The sequence below is a fragment of the Podarcis raffonei genome, chromosome 4 (genome assembly GCF_027172205.1).
Source record: "Podarcis raffonei isolate rPodRaf1 chromosome 4, rPodRaf1.pri, whole genome shotgun sequence".
In the NCBI taxonomy this organism is placed as follows: Eukaryota; Metazoa; Chordata; class Lepidosauria; order Squamata; family Lacertidae; genus Podarcis; species Podarcis raffonei.
Window position 1 is genome coordinate 52,969,706 of NC_070605.1, and position 25,970 is coordinate 52,995,675.

A 25,970-nucleotide genomic window follows, 5' to 3' on the forward strand; every position below is an offset into this window, starting at 1 on the left:
CCTTTTATTCCTTGGACTCAGCAAGTAACCTTCCCGTCTTTTGTGACCTTTCTGAACAATATAAAACAGAACTTGGTTGCAATGTGACTTCCCCCTTTTGATCTGCTTTGCTCAGAATTCGTTTTTTATTTTACTTTGGTCTCAATTCTTAAATAGATAGAATTAGAAAATGTATTTTAATTTGGAAGGAACCGTCCCAAACAGATCAAGGAAACCTATTTAGGTAACAGCTTGTCCTCAGTTTTCTCAGCCTGTTTAAGGGAGTAGATAAGACTTTTTAGAACTGTAGTTCTCACTCTCCTATTTCCAAGCCCTAACATTTTCAAATACATGCTCCATCTTAAGCGGAGAAGCAGAGACAAAACCGCAAGAAGAATACCTACATTTCATATGAGCAGATTCAGAACCATCTCACCTAGGCTACACTTGGCAGACACACTGGCCCTATATGAAGAGCCAAATGGCCGCAGATGAACAGCCAAAGCATTGACCATCACAGATTGGTTTCTAACATTCACTTTCATCCGCAGATCAGAGTGGATGAAGAATTCTGGTGGGTTTGAAATTATGCTATAGCAAAAGCAGGGAAAATAAATAGCCAGTGGAAATAAAGACATGCTTAGAGAAGCTTCGTGTTATATCTTGCCAGTTCCCATTATCTTTTACTGTCTGTCCACCTGTACTATCCCCTGTACAAACAGCTCTTCACAAGAAGGAGCACTGGTATGTGTGACAGGCATATTTTGGGTCTTGGGTTTTTGCATGTCATATCTGTATCTTCTCTTTACTCCAGGGAACATTTTGGCCCCAGAACTACTCTTTTGTACATGTTTCCATAAGAGGCAGACCTAAGACCACTTCCTGAGCTTCCTGCCTAAAACTGGGATGCGAAACTGGACTTGTTTTTAAAAATTGTGTTACATAAAAAAGTAACGCCTAGTTGTGCAACAAGCCTTTTGCAGAGTTATTTTAATAGATTTCATCTTATACTGCACTTTCAGAATATCATGACCCACCCAATAAGTAAGCTGCTTAAGTAACACAAGATCTTCACTGCCACCAAACAGTTGCTGTACTCTCTGATCTCTTAAGTAAATAAGGGTGTATTCACAGTACCTTTTAAAGAAACCCAGTACTGCTTCCATTTCCTCCGTGCGGCTAACTCCACCTTCTTGTTCTTTTTGTGTACGAGAAAGTTCTTCACTGCAAGCGCTCCTGCTTTCCGTACCGTCCCCTGGCCTGCTGTAAGAAGTATGTCCGATTGTCCTGGGGAACTCAAAGTCCCACTGCTCTGCTCATCACTCAGGGCAGATCCAGCTTCATCCAGGTTATCATTGGTGCTACTCATCTCCAACTCCCTCCGGAAGTTCTCATAGACTCCCTGACGAGCCCCATCTCCAGTGGAAGAGCTGCCGCTGTCGCTGCCAGCAAAGGCCCGGCTGGTCGTTGGAGAGTAGCTGGAGTTTGTGGCATTGGAACGTCTGGAAAGGAGGTCTGTGTCAGTTGTTGCCCCTTCAATTCCACTGTCCGCAAATTCACTCCCTTCGCCTGCATTCACATCCTGTATTAACACAGTAAAGAAAAGCAAACATTGGGGAGAAATATATGTCTCAATATAGTTATTGCATACTTTTTGGATAATTCTAGTACCATTCTTTTGCCTAAATATAAAAGAAGCTCCATTTCAAAATCAATGAAGTTACTCACTGCCCCATGTAAAAAATGCCTATTTAAATTTATCTGACTGACCCTTTGATTACTCTTTTAAAACTTAATTGTTAGTTATTTGTTTTAACATAATTTATATACTGCTTAACTGCAAAAATCTCAAAGCAGTTACATGGAGCAGAAAATGTACATTTAATCCTTGGTAAAAGTTTATAAAGAACCAAGTTGGCCTTAAAAAAATTCAAAATATTAATTAAATCAGCAGTTTAAAAACATACAGTCATACCTTGTTACATTTGCTTCATGATACGTTTTTTCAGGTTGCGTCCCGCGGCGACCCGGAAGTACCAGAAAGGGCTACTTCCGGGTTTCACTGCATGCGCAGACACGCAAAATGACATCATGCGCATGCGCAGAAGTGGCAAATTGAGACCCATGCATGCGCAGGCGTGGGTTGCATTCCTTTCAGGTTGCGAACAGGGCTCCAGAACGGATCCTGTTCGCAACCAGAGGTACCACTGTACGTTAAAAAATAAAATTACATACTTGTAAGTTTTATATATAAAGTGATTAGATTTATTTGAAACAATGCAGCATTTCTAACCCTTAATTATGGTCAGTGTAAGAGACTGAAACATGTGCTTAAGTTTTTAAATCTATTTTAATATTTTTTAATTGAAAAGATAATATATACTCACTGAGAATGACAATGCAAAAAGCCAACTTTTTTTAAGCTGGCCTTTGCTGATAATAGGTTTTGCTGTTGCTTAAAATGGCATGATCCCCTGACCCTCAGGCATATCTTTGGCAGGTACAGGGGGTGCAATAAAAAGGAGGGGGTAGGAAGACTCTATTGCATGGGCTGAGTTCTGTTAATGTTTCTTTGGATCTAAGCCCAATACTGGATGATACACCAGTTTCTGATTGCTATGTTAAATCGGAACAACCTAATTTGTGTGCCTATGGTATATCAGAACTGAGGCATAAAGTACCTAAACATTGCTTAGAAATAGTCACCATTCGACTGCATGGGACTTTTTTCTATCATATGCAAAAGTCTAGAATAACAAACAGATAAAATAAAGCATTTTGGTTGCCATTTCAAAATATTTTCTGCATCTTATCAATGTTCAACAGCTGCAGAATACGATGTTCTTTTTTAAATGAACAAAAGATTCCCCACCCCCACTCCAAAAAAGTGAGAAGAGAAAAACAACCTCCAATGGAACGATGATTACCCCTGAAAATTCAGAGGGGAAGTGCTAAATATAGATGTATTGAAATACGACAATTCATTCTTGATATCTCTTCAGATTATCACTTTACTATTATTCCCCAAAGTAGATGCATGTTAAAAGCTGTCAAATTTCCATCTCTTTCTGGCTAGAGGGTAGTTTCAGAACGTCGAATTACATATTCTTAAAATATATGCAAAGTAGTTCATAGAGCACTTCCATGGGATAGGAAGTGTGGAGAGAAAACAAGCATCCCAGCTAGCGCAGATCAAGGAGAATGTCTTACAAATCTGATTGGGTGCTCTGAGCAAAGCTAAGTGGTACAGCTGCTCCCTAGGCAGAGCTCCCTTTGAAATGGGACTGAACAATCACACCACTTGGAGCAAAGAGCTTTCTGAATGCTGGAAAATTGTGAATGGTCGCTGGCTGATGGAGAGTCTGCTCAGCATACTTCCTTATGAATAATAATTCGCATATATTGGAATATACTTTTCACTTCTGCCCACCCACAAAAATCAAACTTATGCTTATACATATGATATAGTATGACATGAAAAGTACAGGACATAACCCTTTCTCACAGAGAAGATGGAGTGGTGTCAACAGTGCAGGCCTTTGGAACAAAACTCGTGAGTCCCACTTAGAAGAATGAGGAAGGCCCACAACTGAGCTTATACACTTTCCCAGTAAGTCCACCCAGTCCACTGCACCACTGCAAAGAGGTACACAAGGAAGCAGTCTGGTCTTGTGTGACTTCCTGAAAGTCTATTAGATACCAGGTCCAAAATGCCAAGTCTTGCATCTTCCTAATTTCTCTACTCCCGGTATTCAGCCTATATTCAGCAATCTGAAGACTGAGGGCTTTGTTCTGTTCTTTATCATTCACTGAACTGGGGCAATTCCCAACATTATAAAATAATTTCCTAGTTCACTGGAACACACTTAGAGAGGAGATTTTAGAGAGACCCATTGGAACATGGTCTATATCCCTGCCTATCTATCTATATAATTTAGCCACAGCAAAAGAGCATGGGAGTTAAATAGGGTAGGTGGCTGGGGAGATTCCAAGAGGTTGCTTTTGGGATGACTGACTACCAATACATAGCAAGCCTCATTTCACTACTGTGCAAATTTCAGTATTAGACTGACACAGCCCCTGTGGTTAATCTAGACCAAGCTGTCAAAAAGGATAAAAATAAGAGTCTTTCTGAGGAGGATTAAATGCTTCTTGTGCTTGGTTATTAGAAAAAGTGGGTCATCCTTATATGTAATTAATTTCTAATTCCATCGTTATGAAATGGGTTACTCGGTATTTTAAACACCGTTTCTAAGTAAAGGTTACTGAAATATCCATATTTTTGTTTATCATCTCTATTTTTTTTAGATGTCTACTTTAATAATACAGTGGTACCTCGGGTTACAAAAGCTTCGGGTTACAAACGCTTCAGGTTACAGACTCCGCTAACCTGGAAGTAGTACCTCAGGTACTTTACTTCAGGATGAGAACAGAAATCGTGTGGCAGCAGTGTGGCGGCAGTGGGAGGCCCCATTAGCTAAAGTGGTACCTCAGGTTAAGAAGAGTTTCAGGTTAAGAACAGACCTCCGGATTGAATTAAGTCCTCAGCCAGAGGTACCACTGTAATTGTTTTATTGAACTACATTTAGTACAGCTTGATAATATCTATGTGCATTTTAAATAAGAGCTATTGAAGCAGAATATTAATATTAAAAGATACATGAAACAATGAGGAACAACACCACATAACAACTAATTATCACTAATTGTGTGGGGTGGGGGGACTCGTTGAATACTGTTCCTTAGTAATACATGGTTACATATTTGGGGCAATTAGAAGCTTAAGGAGAAGTTCCTAAACTATGGAGTAAATTAGCAGAAGCTTGAAGGCCTTCTGCACAGGAAATAAATGGAAACCATTTATTTATTTATACGCCATCTTTCATCTGAGGATCACAGCACAGGCTGGTTCTGCAATAAGCTTGCAAAAAGTTTTATGTCCCAGAAGTCAATTCTGGAGACAAAAGAGTATTTTTGGATTGAACACAATGAGGCTGCTTTCAAATTGAGCTCAACACTCTAAAAAGTTATATCTGTGTTCACCTTATGCCACTCTGTAACGTATTAAACTGTTTATATTTTACATAAACACAAAGAAACCAATGACATTTCCTACAGGCACTTTAAAATGTTGTGATTAACACATTTCTCGCTTTCAGTTAAAAGCAGATCATCTGAAAGTCACATAAAATTATCCCTTGACAAAAATATTTCACAACTAATCAGTTTCACAGTGAGCGAGTGAGTCAGGCATTAAACAGGTGGGCTTTGATTAAGTCATCATTTTGGGCATATATGACACTTGGCTCCATGTTCAGATTTGCAAAATGCTCGCTCATTCACACATCAGAAAATACACCTCAGGTGGTTTGAATTCTCATGGTTCCATAGTGACTACTAGCCCAAAACCTTCGGCTGAAATTCTAAATAAATTTAGTTCTGCTTCACATACTACATTACTAAAATGCACATGGACTGCAAAGTTGCTGCAGTCAGCTTTTCAGAAGCAGTAAGCCTAATCTGGAAACCCTCTCAAAGTGATTCTGGAACTCCTGAATGATATGTAGCAGACATCCTCTTTTTATGGTGTAGACCAGGGTGTCCAACTTCCAAGAGACTGCGATCTACTGGTACCCCCACTATACATAAACTGGCAGTGATCTGCCCAATGGATTGACCAGAGTTGTTGAGCTTTATTTTAAGGAAGATGAGCCAAATTCGTTGAACTTTTCTGAGGGAGGATGAGACAAAGTTGTTGAGCTTTGGGGGTGGGCATCAGGGTCCCACGATCGACTGGGATCGACAAGGGACATCCCGCAATCGACAGGTAGACTAAGTGTAGACTGGTGTAGATTAAGGATAGGGAACCTGTGGCTCTCCAGGTGTTATTGGCCTCCCAACTCCCATCAGCCTCAGCCAGCATGGCCAAAGGACAAGGATGACAGAAGGTGTTGTCCAACAACATCTGAAGGGCCATAGGTTCCCAATCGAGGTATGGGAAGCATGCGGCCTACTATTATTAACTTGTGAGCATCCCACCTGAAAACTCACATGGGGAGGAAACAAGTAGATACTGAATGGCTCTGACACAAGGTGACTTGAATGAATCAGAAGCACATGAAGGATACATCAGAAATGCCTGTATGCTATCAATATGGAGTAATGGTGGTAGGTATTGAGGTATTGAATTAATGGAGGTAAATTGAGGATAAAAGGGTGTTTTTTGTTTCATTTGGTACTTCTACAAAACTGCTGATACCTTCCCGCTCTTGCGCACAAGGATGGTGATATTCTAGGACAGCTCAAGTTAAAAACTGATGAGTACATGATAGGCCACCTATTACAGATTATCTGCATTTCCTTTACAGCTCTGCGAATTCTACAGAACTGAATGTACTACAGAGGAAGGAGAGCTGATACTCTGGAAGGCAGACAAGAAAGGTCAAAAAAGCACAGGATGAGTCAGCCTTTTAAGCATGCAACACTTTAAAAAAAATAACACCAATAAGCATTTATAGAGCTTCAAGTGTTCAAAATACCTCACCTACCTCTCAGCAGTTCTTAAAAGAGGCCCATAAGACAAATTTTTACTATCCTCCATCCTATGCATTATTATTTGCACATATTGCGGAAACTGGGTGTTTGGAGAAGAGTAGGGCGCTGAGCCTAACAGAATATTCACTTGCTAAGGCCATCTAGTAAGTTTAATGCATGTGGTGAGATTTGAATTTAAACTTGTTGGCTCATAACACACACTCTCAGCCACTCCATTAGACTGTGAAGAAGAAGAAAAGATTTAGGACTGGCAGGAAGTGTGCTATATATTGCTATGAAAACAGAAACTCTCTTTGCTGGAAACAAACGCCAAAGCTGATCCAGGGAGGATAGTACTTTAACTTTTAAGAGCTATTTTGTGTGCAAAGCCTTCCAAAATATGAAATGTTACCAGGTATTTTACAACTTTCCTGGAAGTGAAGTTCAAAAATAAATCACCTCCACTTTACAAAAAATACATCATCTCCACCTGCACCTGCGTGAAACTCCACAGGATCCATATGCTCATTGCATAACAGCGTCTCTTGCTTAGGTTGCCCGGAGGGTAATCTCCAGCTTTTTCTCAAGCTGTTTCTCTAGAAGCAACAATTAAAAGGAGTGAAAGAGGGTTTAACCCTTTCCTTTCACAAATCGAGCATAGATTGCAATGCGTAGGCAATATAAAGAGGAGAACAGGTACAGGCACTCTTCTTCCCCCCTCTAAATTATTGTTCTTACAAATCCAGGGAGAGCTGGTTAGGTTGAATGGATCTGTACTGAGTTTGTTACATGGAGGCATGATTAGGTGATTGCTTCAGGATAAGCCTCGCCTTCAACCCACAAGTACCCCAAAGGTACCCTTATCACGCTATCTTTGTAGCACAGGAGGGAGCTTCTGCAGTGTGATGAGAATACGGGAAGCACCTAATCACATGGGAATCCATATTGAGAGTCCTCCCTGCACGAGCAATGCTCTGTCACTTCACTGCTAGAAAGAAATGGAGGTTCTCTTCCACTAGACATAATACTGGTGTGTGTCCTGTCTGTTTTCAGGTACTGGGTATCAGTAGATTAAAAAATGGCAAATACTGTATTGGCCTGAATATAAGCAGCACCTTTAAAAGGGGGGAAAAGAAAAAAAGACAACATCCAAATATAAGGCATTCCCTTAAATTTCCGCAAGCACTCACACCCATTCCAATTTACCGTATGTCTGTTTCAGTGGCGACATTGTAAAAGCCTATTTTTGTAAGGTCGCAAATTTAAGCCGCACTTTAACTTTTCATGGTCAGAATCTGGGGGGGGGGGGGGAGTAAGGCTTATATTCAGGCCAATACGGTGACATTATTCCAACACTTTCGCCCTTGTCTGATAGACTCTCAACTAGGGAAACAATTCCAACACTGAAGCACATAAACCCCTTCATGTTCTCTGCGAACAAGGCCACAAATTTATGTTATCATCCATCATATAAAATGGAGGAATTTTGAAAGCTACAGCTGAGTTAATTTTTTTTAAGCTGGTATATCACCGAAGGAAGTAAAATACCTCATACTTATAATGTTACATGCAAAAATCCTCCAGGCTTCAAAATTATTTTTTATTAAGTGCATTCATTACCTACCCTTCACGAGAAGGTCCCAGAGGAGGCCACACGATAATAAAACAAAACAGTATAACACAAGAATCATAGCAAAAATCACATCATTGCAACCCTTATAAAAATCACTATCGGTGGGATAAAACGACCAAAACATTTCCAAAAGATATGCCTTAGCATGCGAGAACTGCACTATGTTAAAAAGATAAAGACCAAATCTACTGATAAGCTTTTTGTGAGGGGAGGAAAGAAGAGAAATCTGTTAGCAAAGAAACAAGATAAGAGTAGGCCTCTTCCATCAGAGAATCCACAGATCCAGTCAACCAGGGAAGACACAAGGAACAAAGAACTCCTTGCCCAAGTTCACAAACTGCAGTGATCCCAAAACACAGAAAAGTCTGTGATATGTGGCCTGCAGTTCTGTTGAACTCAAAACCAGCCCCAAAGTATGCATATTTACTAAAAGAACTTGATAATAGCAGCCCAGTGGAATATAAACCATCCACATTACTGCCAGTCTCCAATTTCCTCACAGTGTCTGTCGTAGACTCTCCCTGCAATGCTAAACCTCAATATGGCTTAGTTGCTTATTCTGCCTAGCTTTTTCTTCTGCAGAAGGATGCAGAACCTCACCCATTTCCTAAACTACATAATTCAGTAGCAGAATCCAAAGATACAGAGGTAGGCTTCTTTCCTGACAACCTACTGGGCCCCTCCCTACTATCCTCTTCCCAGACTACTGGGCCCCTCCCCAAGGATCCAATTTCACACTCTCCTCTTAATGCTCCTCCCCCTCTGACCAGCCCTGCCAGAAGTCTCCATGGGGGTCACAACAAGAGGAAGAGTTGAAGCTGCCTATCTCAGGCATTGCACTGCCTTTTGCAGGCCCTGGGCCAGCACCTCCTCTCCTCCACCAATTCAAGCTCTTCCCATAGGCCCACTAACCTAGAAAAAGCACCACTGAATATCCAGGTTTGTATTTCCCCTGCAATGGGAGGCAAAGCACAGGGACGAATACCTTTCGTCATCTTTTTGTGAACTTTGGATCCCAAAAGTTCATTATCTCCTCTTCATTCCAAATCTGCACAGCACTGCTTTATGGTAAACACAGGACAGCACAGTACAGTGGCTTTTGATACCGTCGACCATGGTATCTTTCTAGAGTGACTGTGTGAACTAGGGTTGGGTGGCACCTCTTTGCGGTGGTTCCAGTCCTACTTGGATGGTAAATTCCCAGAAGGTGTTGCTTGGGGAATGCTTTTCAGCCCTGTGGAACCTTCAATGTTCTGGGGTTCTGGAGGGCTCAATGCTATCCCCTACATTGTGCAACATCTACATGAAACAACTGGATGGGGTTATCCGGAGATTTGGAGTATGTTGTCAGCAGTATGCTGATGACACTCAGCTCTAAATCTCCTGTACATCTGCAGGTGAGGCAGTAGAAGTGCTGGACCAATATCCTGCCTTGGTAATGAGAGCCAACAAACTGAAATTCAATCCAGATGAGGCACTGTTAGTGGGTGGTTCCCTAGAGAGGTTATTGGGTTGCTGTTTTAATTTTGATTATATATATTGTGGTTTTATATTTTGTTTTTGTTTTGTGAACCACCCTGAGACCTCCAGGTATATGGCGGTATATAAATTCAATAAATTAATATAAATAAATAAATAAATAAATAAATAAATAAATAAATATTGTTATTATTACATACATTTTCAGTTTCTTCCCTTGTGATTATTAAAATGTCGCAAATGTTAGTGCCCCAGGCAAACAGATGAGTGGAAAAGTTACTGTGTCACAATAGCCAGAGAATGGGAGCAATTGGTAGGATTATAATTAAAGTTTCTTCCTCCCCTACCCAGCTGCATCACCTATGAATTTGCATGCTTGTGCAAGAGCTCTTCAGTTACTACAAAAGGGGGGAAAAACTGGTGCAACAAGATCTGCCCTGCCCCATCATACAATTATGTATGTAGATTGCTACACACTTGCTGAAAGAGGAGTGCTGCTTATTTATCGTACTGATGATGTCATTTGCCATGTTGTATACATGTTGGATAGAGCTGGTAGGTAAGAAGATATAATCATGAGCCTATCCTCTGCTACACTCACTACTTTTTTGCAGCAAACTGCAAACACAGTGAAGAGCTGGCAAACTAATGTCACTACTAAAGTTTTCCGATTGTAATAACTAATTCCAGTTTGGGAACAAAATAGAATTAGTGGCAACCACAATTTGTCCAAATGTGCAAAAGTTTCATATAAGGTAAAGGTAAAGGTACCCCTGCCCGTACGGGCCAGTCTTGACAGACTCTAGGGTTGTGCGCCCATCTCACTCTATAGGCCGGGGGCCAGCGCTGTCCGGAGACACTTCCGGGTCACGTGGCCAGCGTGACATCGCTGCTCTGGCAAGCCAGAGCCACACACGGAAACGCCGTTTACCTTCCCGCTAGTAAGCGGTCCCTATTTATCTACTTGCACCCGGGAGTGCTTTCGAACTGCTAGGTTGGCAGGCGCTGGGACCAAGCAGCGGGAGCGCACCCCACCGCGGGGATTCGAACCGCCGACCTTTTGATTGGCAAGCCCTAGGCGCTGAGGCTTTTACCCACAGCGCCACCCGTGTCCCACAAAAGTTTCATATAGTTCAGCCTTAATGTCTAAATCATTATCTTCCTTTAAAAAAAAGTTTTTTTTTCAACCATCTTACAAAACTACATGGATTGTATTTGAAAAAAAACTTCTATTTTTTTGGCTGGCAGCGTTTAGCAAATTGATTGCTAAAGAATGGATATTTGGAAATATCTGTTCCATTTGGGGGCACTCAAAGCACCTGAGGTTTGGAAAGATGAGGGCAGAATTTTGCAGGTCTGTATTTCTCCTTTCTCTTTTTGGCTTGGCTGCTAATAAGTTTAAGTGTTGAAACAAAGGCACTATTAGCTTTAACCTACAGCCAGCAATAACAATTGCCTTATCCCAAGAGTATCCCTTTGCTGATCACATCAGTGGTTGGATAGCCAAGTGTGCTTAGTTAAGAGCTCATTCTCAAATACATAATACAGTGGTAACTCGGGTTACAAATGTAATTTGTTCTTAACCCGAAACCATTCTTAACCTGAGGAACACTTTTGCTAATGGGGCCACCCACTGCCTCCATGCCACAAGCGTGCGATTTCTGTTCTCATCCTGGGGCAAAGTTCTCAACCCGAGGTACTACTTCCGGGTTAGCGGGGTTTGTAACCCAAAGTGTTTGTAACCCAAAGTGTTTGTAACCTGAGGTACCACTGTAACAGAGAAATGGAACTGTAACCAATCTAGAATTTTGTTCTTAGGAAGTGTTTGCCTATTGATGCAAGACAATGGTTATAATCTACATTGTGCTATGAATTTAGATATGATGGGACTGTGCTGCTGTTGTCAGCACTTTCACATAGCTGGTGTCACTGTGTTATGATGAAAACTGTGCCATCTGTGCCCAACAACTCTTTGTCCTACATTTAGTTAGACTATATAGATATGACCTTGAAAGTGGTATCAGTTTTGGTGGTCTAGGTAGAAAATGCAGATTCCATGAGATGAACAATGGCCTGACTTTAGGAACACTTTCTTTTTCAAATAATTTTTGTTAAAGGTTTTCTTGGTTTACAAAGGTACACGCACTGTCTCTTCTTTCAGATTGTGAAGTCATTTCTACAAAACAGTTACATTAGATATGAGACATTAGTGTTGGATACAGTATAGGGTTGGGGGAGAAGAGAGAGGGGAGAGGGGAAAGGGGTGGGAAACCTATGCTCTTTTATATAGCGTGCATGTGGGGTTTTTGACAGCATCAACTGGGTAGGCTTTCTGCATGGTGGTTTGTCTTGTTCAGCCGATCTCTTTAATTCTGAAGAAATTGGGCCATTTCATATGTCAAAGCTTAAGTGGCCCATCAAAGTATATATCAAAAACTGTGGATGTGACAACTGTGTTTTTGCAAAAGTGTACTTTGTAGGTAGTCCCATCAGGGAGCTCTGATTGGTTGCAGTTCCCTATTTGAATGTTGACTTGATTGCCTCTGCATAGTGTGAGAGAAGGACCTATGACAGGGGTCGGCAACCTAAGGCCCATGGGCCACAAGCAGCCCATGGGGGGTCATTTAACTGGCCCATGGACCCCTGCTGCCCACTTGGTCAGCTCCCGTGCGCCGCACTAAACTGGCGCAGAGCAGGGATCGCCTTCCACAATGGCTTCCCATTGGCTGCAAGAAGCTCCTGGGAAGCTGTGCATGTCTCCTCCATGCTAGTATTTGCACATGCGCATGCACGCACTCCAGCCCACCTTAGCGTCTGCAGGACCGTGAACCAGCCCAAGCCACAAAACTCTGCCAACCCCTGGCCTATGACTTTGTTGCCTTTACACAAACTATTACATGATCTACATTAAAACAAACTTAAACCTTGCTTTGAGAAGATATTTGAACATGTGCAAGATTAAACCAGAAAAAAAAATGCTGAATAAGTGAATAAGACATCTGGAAAAGGTTTACCTGAGCAATGATGTAAATGAATAAAAACAGTGTCTCATGGCACCCCTCTGAAAACGAATGTATGTGGCAGAGATAGATTTCCCAAACCAGATGCCAACTAGGTCATAGAAAAACGCACAAAAACATTCTGAAAATAAATGTTTCAAACATGCACTTAAGTGGAAAGGTTAACTGTTGGAAATTACACCCATCTAATCGAGCACAGTACCCCAAACTGTCAGTTGTGGCAACTCATTGTGCATTTTTGCATGGAGGTCCTTGAAACGTATAATATATAATCAAGAGGTTTTCTGCAGTTAAAAAACTACTATTGTCTAAATCTCAAAATCCCACTGCTAAGACATTTTGTACAACAACAAAAATTATTAGAACCATTATCTGAAGCTGACTTTTGACTGATAGCACAAAACAGGAGAGGCAGAGAAGAACAATGTCTATTCTAGGTGTACAAACCATTTACTATTACATACTAGAATACACATCCCTATATGTTTTAATACATGATATTATCTCATACACTCAAAGTGTGGTCTTCAGGTCATGCTTTCAGGATAACCTTAAAGCTGTTTGACTGATTTTTGGAATAATTTTATGTTCATTACAGCAAACACATGGCAGAAAATAAGAGAAATTTTATTTCTCATGTTAAACACGGATGCAGCTTTCATATGTCAAATATTCAAGGCATAAAAATGATTTTCCTGCACATTTGTTTGCAGAAATTATGCATGAAAACCTAAGAGGCTAAGTGGAGCTTTTCTGGCCACATTAGTCCAGCATCCTGCATCCCACATTGGCCAGTCAGTTGTTTTTTGGAGTCCAACACTAGACATGAAGGCAGCAGCACTCTCTGCTGATGCCACCCAGCAATGGGCAGTCAGTGACATTGTAGTTAAGCAGAATTTGTCTAATCCTCTTTCAAAGCCACCTAAACTCACGGTTATCTCTACATCTTGCAAAAGTCTAATACCCAGTGCTATTTTTCTAGAAAAAGAGGTGCCAGAACTCACCACGAACACCTCTTTCACTCTCTTAGAAAGGCAATGGTGCCCACCTGAGAGGTGCCGGAACTGAGTTCTGGCAAGTTCCAGCAGGAGAAAAAAGCCCTGCTAATACCACAGATTAATTATGCATTATGTGTGAATAAGCCATCTCTTTTGTTCATCTCGAATCTACTGCCAGTCAACTATTGGGTGACACCTTCCCATGTTTTGATATTATGAGAGAGCCATACTGAACATGATTTTATAAACGTCAGTCAAACCTGAAACACATTAACCTTTCCTCATAGGAAACATGTTCCAACCCTTTTCTCATTTGGCTTGCCCTTTTCTGCATATTGCATGATATATATGCAATAGGCTTTAAGAAACACCAATTTTTTTATACACATTACAGATATCTACAAACAACCTATGTCCTTTCCTTATCAGTATTATCTGTTCCCCAACAGACATACAGAAAAGCATATGCTGCCTTTTCAGTGTGGGTTGAATGTGACAGCAACTCTCATTGCACTCAAAATTAATTGCTTTCATTAAAGATTAAATAGGGCCAAAGTTGGATAGAATGTTAAGTTTCAGATCCTGTTTTGCTTTTAAATGCTTTGATAGAGCAGGGTGTGCTGTATATTGGCTTGGTAGCATTTTACTGTTTTTATTACTGCAGACTGCACAGAACTGTTGATAACAGAGCAAGCTAAAAACGCCCAGAGAGGGAAATAAATAAACATACAACATTCCTTGTGCCCTCCAGAAACATGCTGGTCACAGCCCATCTAATGCAGCTACTCAGAAATATTCATAAGTATTTTGCATGTTCAGCAAACAAATGAGGGAAAGGGGCATCATTTTATCATCTCTCAGTTCTCATTTAATTCCTTTTGAGATTTCACTCCCTCCAACTTATGGTTTCATTTGCCCAAATATTTTCTGTACTTCTGCAACCTGTGGGGTTCCTCCAAGCCTGCTGGCAAGTCCCTCTTCAGCATGGGTGGTGCCATTTTAACTAGATAAGCAACAGCTGAACATCACAAATAGAAGAAATGATTAAAAAGTTATCAAAACATTAGACAACTGTTTCTAAGTCAGTTCCTTTGGCATATATTGAAGAAAGGCTTCCATGCCCAGGAATGCTATGAAGAGCTATGTGTCTCCTGAGTTCTCCCTCTGCTAACCAAGCAGGACCTCAAAGAAATAAAATGCTACCCCTTCTGATCACTCCATGCACCTTTGAAGCAGAGCAGCAGTAGGTGCCTTGAGGTTCACTAGATCAAAGTTCTTAGGTACTACCTGTGTTATGTTAGTCCTGGGAGATTGCATGTCTCAGACCTTCAGGAAAAAATAAGATCTGCTCTTAGGAATGTTTGAAGCTTGATTTATCTTGAGTCATACCATTGCTCATCTAGCTCTTCATTGCTCAGTTGCTCTCAAGGGTATGAGGCAGATGTTTTTCCCATCACTTGCTACCCAATCCTTCCAAATGGAGATGCCTCAGAACTTCTGCAAGCAAAAGATGTGCTCTACAATTGAGACATAGTCTAGCCTTCGAAGGCCCAGTTCACATGTTGCTTGAAACCACAATTAAGCTTAACTGTAGTTTAAAGGTGAAGGTGCAGCACGCTGCTGCCCAAAGAGCAACTTGTGGCTGTTTTGCTCCTCCTCCTGTTGTACTACCTGGATCTGACCCATGGCTTGTCTTAGCAATACACCCAAACCCAGGAACATGGTTAGTCTCTCTCCAAAGAAACCACAAGCTATAACTATCATTTCTTCTTGGCTTACCACTCATTGTTTGTTTGGAGAGAGACAAGCCTTGATTTGGATGTAATGCTAAGACAAACCATAGCTTGGTTTCTGGTAGCATGGTGGCAGCAGGAGAGCAGTGTAGTGCCACAATTCTTCCCTATACACCAGCATGTGGCATGTTGATCTTTGAACCATTGTTTAACCAAACTATTATTTAAAGTGAACTGTTTATGTAATTGAAGTTCATCTGAAGTGTGTGTGTGTGTGTGTGTGTGTGTGCAGACAGAGCAACTTGAGTGCTGAGAATGAGTTTTATTTTTAGTGGATTTTATTAATTAACTTGTTTTCTCATTATCAGACCACACCTGGAGTAATGTGTCCAGTTCTGGGTGCCACAATTGAAGGAGGATATTGACAAGCTGGAACATGTGCAGAGGAGGGCAACTAAGATGATCAAGGGTTTGGAACCCAAGCCTTATTAAGAATGGTTGAGGGGGTTGAGTATGTTTAAGCAAGGAAAAGAGGAGACTGAGATGACCTATGATAGCCATCTTCAAATATCTAAAGAGCTGTCACACGGAGAATGGAGCAAGCTTGTTTTCTCTTGCCCCAGAGGCTAGAATCCGAACCAATGGCTTCAAGTTTCAAGAAAGGAGAGTATTAAGTAAAAATTTAGGACTGTATCTTTCATCGTGCTCCAAACTACTGTACCTAGAAGTCAATCACAGTGGTTTCAATGGAGTTAACTTCCAATAAGTATGCTTGAGATTCCACCTAAATCCCAATGTGGCTTTGTGCCCTGGTATTATTTCTTAGTGTTTTAACTCTAATTAATGTCACTAAATACAAATTAATTACCTTGGTTTTAAACCCGGGGGATTAGACTACAAAACCTCTTATGGAGACAAGTCAACAGAGGTGCACAAAGTTTCCCAAATCCCCTTCAGTATGGAGTATATCTATAATCAAGAGGGGTCACAAGTATTTTAAAGGCCATTTCGGGCTATGTGTCTCCACCCATCCTTATTTTTAATGAAAGCTGTGTTTAGTCTACCAGACAAGTGGTAGATTTCTCAACTCCTTGCAGTTATCTTCTGACAAACACATCCGATTTCAGTCTTGTCTTTCAGGTCTGAAAAGCCGAAGCTGTGGAGAACTCATTTGGAAACCTAAACAGAACGCAATTACTGCAAAGTGCTCTTACGTTTAACCAGTGTGTGTGTGTGTGTCTGTGTGTCACAATTGTGTGACAATTTGCTCCTACCTCCAGTGATATGGATTTAAAATTTTATTTTGAAGTATAGCTATTCATTTTGTAATCAAAATGACAGGCTAGGTAACAGCTCTCGCTCCCACCAGCCATTACTTTAAAGGAAGATTCATAGGAGTTGACAATGGGGAATTAAGTATTGATTGCAGAATTATAATTCCAGCTAAAAACCCATCCGCAGTGGGTGAAGTAGGGGAGTTTAAGGGAGCAAAAGCACTTTGCTAAATCTGTACTTTTTTAGGCGCGACAGCTGCACATCAAATCGTTTTTTCAGAAACTTCATATTATTGTTACTAATTCTATATTGATTTTATATGTACACAGGTGCTATGGTTTTCTCACTGCATTGAATCCTAGGAACCGAAGCTGGTAAGGATTATGATGATTTTTTGAGGGAAAGAGATCTAGCCCCTTATCAGAACTGCAGCCCGCAGGGCTTCTGTGGTGAAACGGAATGGCTACTAAACCAGTGAGTAAAGCAGAAATGCTCTGTGTTCCTCTTTCCATTAAGAATTTGCACTTCAAAAAGAGGGAGACAGTAAACAGCAGAGCAGAAAAGGAAGGAAAGAGTCACACACACAGAGAGAGAGGGGGGGCAATAAATTGTTCCTTTTTTGTTTTCCATAATCACCACTATTCTCAAAATGTGTATTTACCAATTCAGTGGTTTGTAAAACTTTGCCAGAGTTTTGTTTCAGGGAGGAAGGATGTCAAATAAACTGCTCATTGGAACATTTGCTCTCTTGACAGGTGAATAAAATGCAAGAAAAAGGTGGTCCCAAGCTGAATGCAAGGAGCTGGTGCTGGTATTCTTCCCTCAGTGGCAAAAGCTGAAGTGTATTTTCCCTTCAACTCTCTAGGAGGTCTTGCTCAGCTATAGTGAACACTTAATATTAAAATGAAACTGCTGTGTGGGTGCCCCCAAAACAACTCCTAGATATTAATTGCATGTGCATATTGACACTAATTATTTCCAAAGCACTAAAAGGCTGTCCCAATTAAAGAAAAGCAACTCCCACGTTTAAGCTCCAATTTAAATAAGTGATGCTAAGAAGGGGGGGGCAGTTATACTACTTAGCTTCAGGAAACTAAGATTCTATTCGCTTTCTCAAAAGAAAACAAAGAACATTTCCTTTCGCTATGTCTGCATAATGAGGTCATAAACACTGGTAAACTAAAGGAATACTGGGTTCTCTGCTCCTTTTCAATTTCGCTTTGTAAGTGAAAGACTCCAGAATCCATTTTAAAAGCCAGTTTGAGCACTAAAAAATGGATCTCCCATTTTTTCCAACCAAGAGAACATGTATACAGTATGGATAAAGCAACTTCTGATCACCACTGAAGGACACTGAGGTAGGAAGTTAGGCTTGTAGTTCTGACAGCTTTGAGGAAGGCCAGTACTTTCAGGTATCCCTTAATTTGTTCTTTTCCCTGTAGCTTAAAGCAGTCAAGAGGAATGTGGGCATGTTCAGATTTGTAGCTTTCAATGACTTATTGATTGATTGATTTGATTTGACTTTAAAACCATTAAAAAGATCCCAATGAAATCTACAATACCTAATCAGAACAATAAAAAATCCATTAATAAAACCATTAAAATATACACAAACCAATTACATTTTAAAATGTACCACCTATCAAATTTAATTAGTACAATACAGGCAGCATAATTAATGGTCTTGGGTACCTCAATCTGTCAAAGGACCCAAGTGAAAGTAATGTCTTCAAATGCTACCAAAAATTCAATAATGAGGATGGCAGCTGGATCTCTATAAGGAGGTAATTCCACTGATGTTGTGCCCCACATCACTGCAAAATGGGCTGCGATGGTCAGAAGTAGCATAAGACAGGCTTCCCCCAACAGACCTGAACAACTGATAATGAGAAACACACTCCTTCAAGCATTTCGAGCCAAAATCATTCAGCATAATATGTATTAATTCCAAAATTCTGGATTGGCCCCAGTAGCAATTGGTATATTGGTAAACAGTTGTTATGTGGTCCCAGTTAAATATGCCACTCACAACTCCAGCAGCCATAATCTGCATTAGCTGCAGCTTCCAGACTGTCTATAAGAGCACATTATGGTTGACTATTTGCAAAGTTACCAGAACACTAGTTCTTCTAGTAAGTCTATATTGATCCAGGAACAGCTGTACTTGGTGTACCAGCCAGAGGTGGAAATAGGGCACTTCTTGCCATTGCTGCCATCTACGTCTCCAATGCCAGTGTTAAATTGAAGAGCACCTCTCTTCCCCACAAGCTAAGCAGCTGCTCTTTCAGGAAGAAAGGTTCTATCTAGAACCAACTGTCTCTCCATTTCCCGAACACAAAAGCTATCCATCAACACCTCCATCATGTCAGGATTCAGTGCCAATTTACTGGCTCTCATCCAGCCCATTACTGCCTCCTGACACTGCCCTTTCCCCTCAAGGAACCCAGATGCTAAAGCAGCATAGAGACAAGACAGAACCCTGTGCACATAGGACAGAGCAAAATACATAGAACAATTGTCCAGTGGCTGAGCAGCAGCACCCCAATGATGCTCTCTCAAAACAGCACTGCGGCACTGGAACAGAACCACTACACCGCTGTTCCTTACCATATCATTGTATCTCCAACTCCCAACCTGCAGAGCTACTTCAGGAGGACATCATGATTGATGGTATCAAAGGCTGCAGTGTGATCAGGAAGAATCAACAGGCTCGCTCTCCTTTTCTGTCTCTCTACCAATACAGGTTATCACCCAGGGTGGTCAAAGCTGATTTAGCGCTGAAACCAGGCCTGAATCCAGATTGAAATGGGTCAAGATAATTCCTTTCATTCCAAACAAATCTGAAATTGTCCAGCTACTGCCCTGTCCACCACCTTGCCTGAAAAGGGGATATTAGCAGAACCTCTGGGTCAATCAATTGATTTCAATAGGTTTAATTTCAAGTATGGCTTAGTTGGATATCGTAGGGACGCAGGTCGGTGCTGTGGTCTAAACCACTGAACCTCTTGGGCTTGCCAACTGGAATGTCTGCAGCTCGAATCTGTGTGACGGAGTGAGCTCCTTTTGCTCTGTCCCAGCTTCTACCAACCTAGCAGTTTGAAAGCACGCCAGCGCAAGTAGATAAATAGGCACCATTGCGGCAGGAAGGTAAGTGGTGTTTCCATGTGCTCTGGCACTCGTTGCAGTCCTCTGTGTGCCAGAAGCAGTTTAGTCATGCTGATCACATGACCTGGAAAGCTGTCTGTGGACAAACGCCGGCTCCCTCAGCCTAAAAAGCGAGATGAGTGGCCACACTCCAGAGTCGCCTTTGGATGAACAACTATGAGGTCCTTTACCTTTGCCTCTCTAGTTGGATATCACCAACAGCTTTAATTTGTGCTCAGCAGCCTTGACAGAACTGTGAAGAATGTCTATACTGATGTTGCATAAGCGCCCCTGCTAAAAGGGCTGATGCTTTTCGGGGTTTTTTGTTTTTAATATAGAGCTTCTGCTGTGGGAAAACAGCATCATCTGTTTCAGAATGTCATTTTTATATTTAGAAACAGCACATCTTCATGGATCAAACGCAAGCAGCTAATCCAGATACCCGCCTCCAGTTACCTCCTACAAGTTAGTGCCAACTGATGCATTCTCTTTCTTCCCCCCCCCCAATCCATTCAGGCTTCTCCTTGCCATCCAGTGGGCATCTTTTGCTGATGTGTTATTTATCTCAACACCTACGCTTGTAGAAGCTGTTCATCTGACCAGCTCACACTGTCAGATCTAATTGCACTTAAGAATGGTGCACTGCCCAAGCTTAACTCAGCATCAGGATGCAAGTCAGATGGTTTATCGCCCCTATCCAATCCCTACGTGAAGTGTTTTTCTTTTTCTGGGTCACAAGATAAGAGTCTGCATTCTCTGCTACATATGTACTAAAATGGAACATAAAATAAAATCAGAGTAGTCACTGAAGCATGCTGTCTAGCGCTAGTCTTGACCTATTTGTTCAGGCTTCTTTCTGGGATTGTTCAATTTCATCCGCTAGCTACATTTCACAACAGATAGCTACAAAAGGCAAATAGCGAAAACCAAGAAACGCCATAACTAACCTCATTTGAGCAATTACTTCTTAGAAGATGAATGCTGTAAAGACTATTAATTACAAATATATGTCAACAGGAAGAGTTGCACATTGAATATATACAGGATAAATTTCATAGTTTCCTTTTGACCTGACTCATACTCTTACTTAGGTTGAGAGCAGACCGGTACAACATGCAGAATATGCCATCTCTAGAACTTACAGTAGCTACAAAATAATAAAGAAAATAACAAATATTTAAACTTGGTCAAGTCAATAAATTTCTCTTTGGGACAATGCCAGCCTATGGTTGGCATGGTTGTATATTTATGAAAATGTACATTTTATGTTATTGGATGTCGTTATTTAAGCAACAGTGGTCCATATAAAGGGGGATAAGAAAGGTATGGTTCTTCTTTATTAGCCCCAACATTTCTCCCCTTGGTTTCTCAGCTATTATTTGCAGAACTACTTGACAGAGGAAGTTGGCTTATATTTGTCTATTCATGCATGTTGTACTTATACCATACAACAAAAAGGCACTTACATCCCTAGAAAACATGGAGGTGTGGTCTCAATTAATAGGTAAGTAGATTTTGGAGTAATGGTTTGGTGGGAGAAAAGGTACTGCTTTATCCCTAGAAGGCTGACTTGGTGGCGGTGCCTGTGGCTGTGTCTGAAACTGGCACATCAGTTAAAGCTGCCACTCATATCATCTGAGCTAAAAGAACACCTCCATGCAAGGTCTCAGCAACTGCTTAAGGCCTAAGAAAAAAACAACATCATGCAAATTTAAGACCAGAGTCTCATATCACTGCTACAGCTGGTCACAGGAAACTGACAAGGGGAAAGAGCAACTTGAGTACATCAGATCAGGGAGGAAATGATGGAATAGAGAAATCGGGCAGCAGAATAAGGCATTTTAGAATTTCTTGATAGCAATAACCAGTATGGCCAGGGAGATGATCTGGAAGATAAAGCTGATGACACTTTATGCATGCTGATAAATGATGGAAATTCCCACCCTTTGCAGTGGGAGTGGAGACATGCCACAGCCAGCACCATGCAAGTGCAGAGTTGCTGAATGGACAGCTGCCCCAGACACGAATTCTACACAAACTCCATTACCGAGCAGTAGCAACTGGCAATTCTGCCTACAAACCATCTTACCAGTGCCACTGGTGATAACAAAACAGCTCTCACCTTCAATTTATATGTCAATTGACTGTGATGAATGGTTGTGGTATTGTTATTTTTTATGCACTGAGAATGAAACATATTTAATAAAAAGTAATAGAACATCAGGAAATGTTAGAAGCAGCATTGTTTCAAAGTCTACAGAGCCACCATCTTTCTTTTTGACTGGACATAGTAGTAGTTTTCTCCTTCCATAGTGAGTAATGAATTATCTGCCATTCCAGTGAATAATCTCAGGGGTGGTACATTGCTGCTAACAATTAAGCCACTGATAACTAAGATGATATTTGCATATATGATCTGTTACCACCCGAATGTTTTGTTATGTGAATATTTTGTCATGAAAATATGACTCTCATGAACCATGGTAGTTCTATATTCTAACAACTGTAATCTGATTCTTAGGCAAGTCCCCTTACCAACAACTCAGATACTAAGAGTGTATATTGTTGTTGTTAGAATAGGTTGTATATAGATAAAATCACCTAGGAATCAAGTTCTACTTAATCATCAGGAAAGTATTGGGTCTGTCCATGGCTACATTGACTCTTCATTACAAATCAAGGATCTGAATGGAACATAGCTTATTTGTGGCTAGCAAACAAAATTCTCATTTCAATTATAAAAAACTCAGCATATTTATAGAAGTGAACACCACAGGTTGTCAAGTTTGAAATAAGATATGGGTCTCTTACCTGAGTTGTTTTTGCTCGCCTGCCATGCATACTGTTGCTATGGCTCATTTTTGGGTGAGTGATTCCTTCCGAGAGGCAATGAGATTTCCTGCAGGGGAGTGTGTTGTAATTACTGTAAGAAGGAACATTCTCTGTTGTGGCTGGTGACATTTTGTGGTTCTCCATATCTGGAATATGAGACATTAAATTCCGACAGTACCCTCCTAGCGTTTTTCGTGGACCCCCATTGATTGCAGCATTTGAGTTTTTGGGAGTATACAAGTCACTCATGGAATTGGCACGCTGGCAGGTGACCAATGGCTGGCGACTGCTGCCCGCCTCTCTCCCTCGAGTCTCCTCACTTTCCTTCTCCTCAGTAGAGCCTAGGATTTCTTCGTTGCTTGTCAAATGTTCTTGACTGAGATCAGAGAGTGAAAATTCCAAACTGTCCTCACGCCATATATCCGCAGATTTTGAACGTTTCTTCTTGAAACTTATAGGCTCCAAGAAATTGGTCCCATTTGTTGAATACGAATGTTGCCTGCTACCCCCTTCAGCCAGATATGTTGATTCATCTCCATAAAGTCTACCGCTTTCTGAATTTGGCATACTCTGTACTGAGGCTGCCATGAGGACTGTGCTGCTATCCACGCTGGGAGTAACCGAAGAATCAGTGTGGTAAGAAACTGGCCTTAAGCCCATATCCATCCTGTCTACCCAGATTGGGCTTCCAAAATCCTCCAAGTTGGCTTCTTGGGTAAAGGGCTCCAGGCCATTCTCTGCTAATGACTGAGGAATACTAGGAGTACTGCTAGATCGTGTGCTTACTTCTGAATTCCTGTGAATAATTTTTCCTGAGGAAGCATGTCTGGTCCGGCGAGATGCTTTGTTCGAAAGGCGAAGGGAACGTGATGTATGTTTTCTTCCCAAGCTGGCATGTTTCTCTCCATAAAATTGATGTTCTACATTTTGGCTCTCTGCATTTCCCATGGTTTAAGGGTCTGAAAGAACAAGAAACATGAATGTGTTACAAATGCAACCTATATTCTCCAAACGTAAAGTGTTCCCCCCCCTTTTCGTGTTAATAAAAGATTAGTTTAACCTGCCAGTGTTCCTGACAGACCCACTCATTATCCTATATATCAAGCAGCTGCTCTGTATGGATCTGACAAAACATGCCCAAGTCTCACAATGCTATGAGGTAATAAACAATACATATGCCAGTACTTCCAAATTCATATGTTGATCTACGAAATATAACCTGAATAAAAAGCAACACAGGCTTCACTGAAATAAAATCAAAAGGTAGCCAAGGGGTTGAATTAACCAATTATTTTCCCCACACACCACAACAATACAAAATGCTTTTCTGTGACCCATGACTTTGTTTGACCCTCAGTCTGAAACTGAAATGGTTTAGGCGAGGTGTGTCTGACTGAGTGGGTATGTATATACATATATCTTTTTTGTGCTCTCATACACAATTCAACAAATACCTGCCCTCTCTATTATGGCATGTGCTCATATATCAGTGTCTGCTGAAAACTTATTCTCCCAAGATTCAATTGCTAATTAATCCAACTCTGTTATTATTATTTTATTGCTTTTATTATCATCACTGTATAGGTGTTAAGTTCCACTGCACTTTTTGCACTGTGCTGTAAACTTCTTTCAGATTTTTAGAAGAAAACAAGTATTAAAATATTTTTTAAATACAATAAAATATAACAAAATTAATAGGAGTGCTGACTATAATAATCCAATGGAATTTAAGAGTCAACTTATCATGAAAAGAGGCTAAGTTATGTGCAAACAAATCCAAAAGATTCATAATTCAAATTAATGTAGAAATTGTTTTTCAGTAAAAGAAGAAGAGTTGGTTGAGGAGGAAGAGATAAATTAGTTATCTGCTTCTCAGTGGCATACAGTTCTTGCCACCTCGTTCTTAGAGCAGCAATACATTGATATTTTATTCAGACAAATTCTGCTGCAGAAGTACACTTTACACAGTTCTCTTCGTTGGGGTTTATATCTAACATAAGAAGAGCCTTGCTAGATCAGACCAAAGGCTCATCTAGTCTAGCATCCCATTTTCTACTGTGGTCAGCCAGATGCTTCTGGGATAGACCTAAGGAGGACAAGAGCCTTCTCTTCTTTATTGTCCTCAGGAACTGGTATTCAGAGGCCTACTGTCTCTGAACATGGAAGCTGTGTTTAGCAATCATGGCTAATAGTCACTGATAGGCCGGTACTTCATAAATCTGCCCAATCCCCTATGAAAACTATCTTTAAGAATATAAATATAATTATGTTAAAGATTATAGTTGACTATGACGTTGCTCTTTTTCAAGTTTTATATTTTATATCTCAGCAATGTGTCAAGCCGGTTACCAATGAACACACTTGAACACAGTGGAATTTTTATTTTAAAACTTTGGACTTATGAGTTTGGAATGTGTTCACAAGCCATTCAGGGCAGTGAGAATGGCAAAATTAGAAATAATGTTTCCCTAAAACAGGTTGCATACATGTTGCAGTGCTAATGGGAGCTCAGGATAAAACAAATTACTACTCCTCAGGGGGCCAAACCAAACCTGAATGAAAATCCCAGAAAGAAACTTGATATTTTCTGGACAGACCCTGAACCATTATCCAAAAGCCCCTCTTGAACATGACCTGGAACCACAACTCTCATCACCACCAAAAATCCAGACAAACTAGGCTACTTATTCTGGAATAAGAGCTCAGCCAAAAAAAACCTCTGGTGTGGAAATCTTAAAAGCCCCACCCGAAGCAGAATAGCTCAGAATAAGTCAAAGAAGAAAACAAAATGTCCCAAAGCGTTAGTGTTTCAGATTGCTCAAGGCTCTAGAATCTGCAGACACCTCCATGCAAATAGGTTAAATGAATGAAGGCTTCCTTGCCTCAGTCACACTAATGGATGGACAGCAGGTCAAGGGCTGGATCCAGAGGGGAGCTCACGCTCCAAGATGGTGGATGGCATGAAGCGATAGAGGTAGAATTCGAACTGTTTGGAATAACAAAAAGGAGGAAAAAACAGGGCTGTGTGTATCCCACAATTCTACAGGAATGCTGAAAAACCAGCAAATGTGATATTCTTAAAAATGCTTTCTAGTTTTAAAATGGTAGTTTGTAGTCTCATAGTTCTGGTGATTGTGGGCAATAGGTGATGAAACCTCAGAAGCCAGAGAATTTGCTAAACATTCTTCAGTTGTTTGAGAGAAGGACGTTATATAGCTCCTGCCCTTCCCACAGACAAACACAAGCAGATTATGCCTAAAGATAGATGCAGAAGCAGAAAGAGCTGCAATTGCTTCTCTTTTTTATATTAAAATCCATTTTTAGCACACCAGTGAATCGAATG

General features: G+C 40.8%; 1 protein-coding gene across 10 annotated transcripts in view; it reads right to left on the reverse strand.

Moving 5' to 3' along the window:
- Window positions 1-25,970, reverse strand: part of TIAM1 (TIAM Rac1 associated GEF 1) — a 188,219-nt gene that overhangs the window by 56,736 nt on the left and 105,513 nt on the right. For 9 of the 10 annotated variants that reach the window (XM_053386581.1, XM_053386580.1, XM_053386573.1 and 6 more), the window contains 2 exons: window positions 22,607-23,586; window positions 1,117-1,561 (listed from right to left, as the gene is read on the reverse strand). In XM_053386581.1, coding sequence (XP_053242556.1) covers window positions 1,117-1,561; window positions 22,607-23,575 — 1,414 coding nt within the window. In that variant the 5' untranslated portion in view covers window positions 23,576-23,586. Of the gene's footprint in view, window positions 1-1,116; window positions 1,562-19,258; window positions 19,351-22,606; window positions 23,587-25,970 lie in introns of those variants that run through there. The other variant, XM_053386583.1, reaches the window with a different exon arrangement.